The following is a 3,751-nucleotide window of genomic DNA, read 5'->3' as shown; positions in this document are numbered from 1 at the left end:
AGAAGGTTAACCCGGGTTAACTGTTCTGTAAAGCAGATAATTTTCCATCATTTGTAAGTCCATACGCACACAAGAATATTGTGCTTTACAGAAATACGCAAACCCGATACAAAATGTGTCCGATCGAGTCCGTGTCCTATCGGGCCTGTGTCCGATGCCATGACGTACGACAGACGGCTAAAACCTTCTGAAGGTCACTCGGGGTGCATATTTTTCGGGCTCCCCCGATTGATTATCACTGTCGGAGTCACAACAAAGATTTTCACCAAGAAAACCGCAAGAAAAAATCAAAATTCGGAAAAGGCCCTATTCTGTAGAATTACCCTAAAAACCTTCTGAAGGTCACTCGAGGTGCATATTTTTCGGGCTCCGTCGATTGATTATCACTGTCGGAGCCACAACAAAGGTTTTTACCAAGGAAACCGCAAGAAAATATCAAAATTCGGAAAAGGCCCTATTCTACATAATTACCGAAAATTTTATTGAGTCAATGTTTTCACATTTAATTGCATAATTTTCAACAAATTAATTTGTATTCAAGTCTGCACCTTAAATTTTTCGTACTGTATTTTAAAGGATGTAGAATTAAGTATTAAAAATATTTCACTATATTTCAATAATTTACCTGAATGTAGTGCTTAAGTTTATCAACAAGAGCGGAACAAACTTCTGGGATGATATTACTGATTGTTTGTTTGGAGACTTTAACAGGTACTGTAAGCTTGCATAAGAATCGCCACCAGTTGCCAAAAAATGCAAGGTTATAGTTAACCTTTCTTCTACAGATATTGATTTCCTAAATGTCGTGTCTTTTTAAGAAATCTGTTCCCCCACTAAATTTATCAGATATTCAAACTCAGAGGGCGACATCCTTCTGAAGTTTTTGTACTGCCCATTAACAGATTGAAACTTTAAGTCGAGCAATAAATTTGAGCCACTGTATACTTCGCGATTCGCAAAAATTCTTTTTATCCACCACCACCGTTGTTTCATTTTCTTCTTCAATAAATAATGAAGAAAAATGTAATTAGAAGCAGCAAATTGTACAGACATTGTCTCCAAAGTAGGCAACATGAAATGATACGAACTGTACCAGGTGGAAAACTAAAATAAAGATACGGATAAATGATACGGATACGAACTGAAAACAACGCCTTGCCGTTGTACGGTGTGATTAAGGAATCAGGTGGGGTGGTTAAGAACCGAGAGATGCGATAATATACGTAGCACTTAATAAGCTATGTATACAGGGTGAGTCACAACATTTGTGCCAGAGCTCGTGAGAAGGTAGAACGGATCGAGATGAACAGAAAAGTCCTGAACCATTTGCAATTTTCGCAATAGTTAACGAGTTATTAATTATCAAAAATCGTCGTCTTTGCCCTGCCCACTGTCCAATTCGAGCGCGTGGCGAGATGTGACGGCACGGCGATCGATATTGCCAGGCGAGGGATGGGGACGCGAGACGCGGGAGCGGCGACGTAAGCTCGCCGGCAACGGCGCGCTGTCCCGCCTCGTCAGTTCACAATTAAGTGGTAATCATGGAAAAAAATACATTTGCGATCGGTGAGTATCAATAAAATTTATGAAAAATTGTTTTATTTGAAAAAAATATAAAAATGTTTTTTCTTTCCAGATGTTTGCATTATTTCCATTCAAATGGAAAGTTGGAAGCCCACAGCGTGGACTGTCAACAGATAAATAACTGCGCGATCATATTACCCAGCGAGGAGGACAAGTGGCTCAGCTTCAACAACCACAGCAGGAAGGAACGCGTGCCGTTTGTAGTGTACGCGGACCTTGAGTGCATCTTGAAAAAGACTGATACCGATACCAAAGCATACCAGCATCATGAGGTATTTAGCATCGCGTGCTACGTCCACTGCTCGTACGACGACTCGCTGTCAACGTACCGTTTCCACCGCGACATTGATTGCATCGCGTGGTTCGCCGCCAACTCAAAGTGTTATCACAACACGTAAAAGAAAAATTATCCACTAATGTCCCTATGGAAAATTTGTCGAAGGAACAGTGGGGGGGGATTTCGTAGCGCCACACACTGTCACATATGCGAGAAACCATTCGCACAGGGTGACGATAGAGTACGCGACCATTGCCATCTAACCGGGCAATATAGAGGCCCCGCGCATTCTAATTGTAACTTAAATTACAAAGATGCGTATTTCATTCCAATCGTTTTTCATAATTTATCCGGCTATGACGCACATTTCATAATTAAAGAAATCGCTACAGCGTTCGAGGGCACAGTTGATGTATTACCGACAACGAAGGAAACATACATTTCCTTCACAAAAAATGTAAAAAATACCATAGAAAACTCAAAGCGACAAAATTGTATAAAGCTGCGATTTATTGACTCATACAAATTTCTGAGTACTAGCCTCGATAGATTGGCATCGTTTCTCCATAGATACCAATTAAAAATTGTACGATCTGAATTTTCAAAATTATCCAGCGACGATTTCGATCTATTGACGCGTAAAGGTGTGTTTCCATATGAATATGTGGATTGCGCGGACAAGCTGCAGGACTCGCGTCTACCTCCGCGCGAGTCATTTTTCAGTTCTCTGACCGGTGACATCGTATCAGAGAGCGATTACATGCGCGCCGAGAATGTCTGGAAACGATTCTCCATCCAAACCCTAGGCGACTACAGCGATTTATATCTAAAGATCGATGTCTTGTTATTGGCCGATATTTTTGAAAATTTTCGCGATAGTAGCATCAACAGTTATGGATTAGATCCCGCGTATTATTATACATTACCAGGATTCACGTGGGTCGCCATGCTTAAACATACGCGTATAAATTTCGAACTCCTCACGGACATTGATATGGTCATGTTTGTGGAACGCGGCATACGCGGTGGTCTCAGCCAATGTTCCGGTAGATATGCTCGAGCCAATAACAAGCACATGCAGTCTTACGATCCATCGAAACCATCCTCATACTTGATGTACTTTGACGTCAATAATTTGTATGGTTGGGCGATGTGTCAGCCGCTGCCTTACGTGAGTTTTCGATGGGTCACTAACGTTACTGATTTTAATGTAAATGCGATCGCTGTGGACTCATCGACAGGTTACATTCTCGAGGTCGATCTCGAATACCCACAAAGTATACACGACGAGCACACTGACCTACCGTTCTGTCCGACGCGCGATAAGCCGCCAGGCAAGCGACAGGAAAAGCTACTTGCGACTGTGTATGATAAGAAGCGTTACGTCATACACTACCGCAACCTGCAACAGTGCACGCGTCATGGGCTTCGCGTGACAAAAATACATCGCATATTGGAGTTCTCGCAATCTCCATGGTTATGCAAATATATTGAACTCAACACACAATTTAGAACGTTAGCCAAAAACGATTTTGAAAAAAATTTATACAAATTAATGAACAACGCGGTATTCGGTAAAACAATGGAAAACGTGCGGAATCATGTTGACGTTAAACTTATAATCTCTACAAAAATATCTTTACTGCAAAAGTATCTTCTTTACAAAAATAGTGTCTCCACAAAAATCTTCTGTACAAAAATATCGTCTCTACAAAAATATCTTCTCTACAAAACTATCTTCTCTACAAAAGTAATGATATCAACAAATTGCGCCAAATAAAACAGCGGATATTTATACAAACTAGTTGCTTTAACATTAGTTTTTGATTAAAAAATGTTATATTTCTTAATAAATCAAACTAAAGATTTTATTGGAAAAGATAATCGAGT

At 40.3% G+C, this 3,751-nt stretch overlaps 1 protein-coding gene across 1 annotated transcript; it reads left to right on the top strand.

Moving 5' to 3' along the window:
* Positions 1–1,996: 1,996 nt before the first annotated feature.
* LOC105556097 lies at positions 1,997–3,513 on the top strand (the record flags this gene model as incomplete). The annotated part of the gene is made up of 1 exon (XM_012003172.1): positions 1,997–3,513. A coding segment is annotated over exon 1 (1,513 nt), but the record flags the coding sequence as incomplete, so codon positions are not given.
* Positions 3,514–3,751: the final 238 nt, after the last annotated feature.

This window comes from Vollenhovia emeryi, unplaced genomic scaffold (assembly GCF_000949405.1).
Source record: "Vollenhovia emeryi isolate VEMERY1.0 unplaced genomic scaffold, V.emery_V1.0 DF940344.1, whole genome shotgun sequence".
In the NCBI taxonomy this organism is placed as follows: domain Eukaryota; kingdom Metazoa; phylum Arthropoda; class Insecta; order Hymenoptera; family Formicidae; genus Vollenhovia; species Vollenhovia emeryi.
This window is presented reverse-complemented; position numbering and strand designations above follow the sequence as displayed.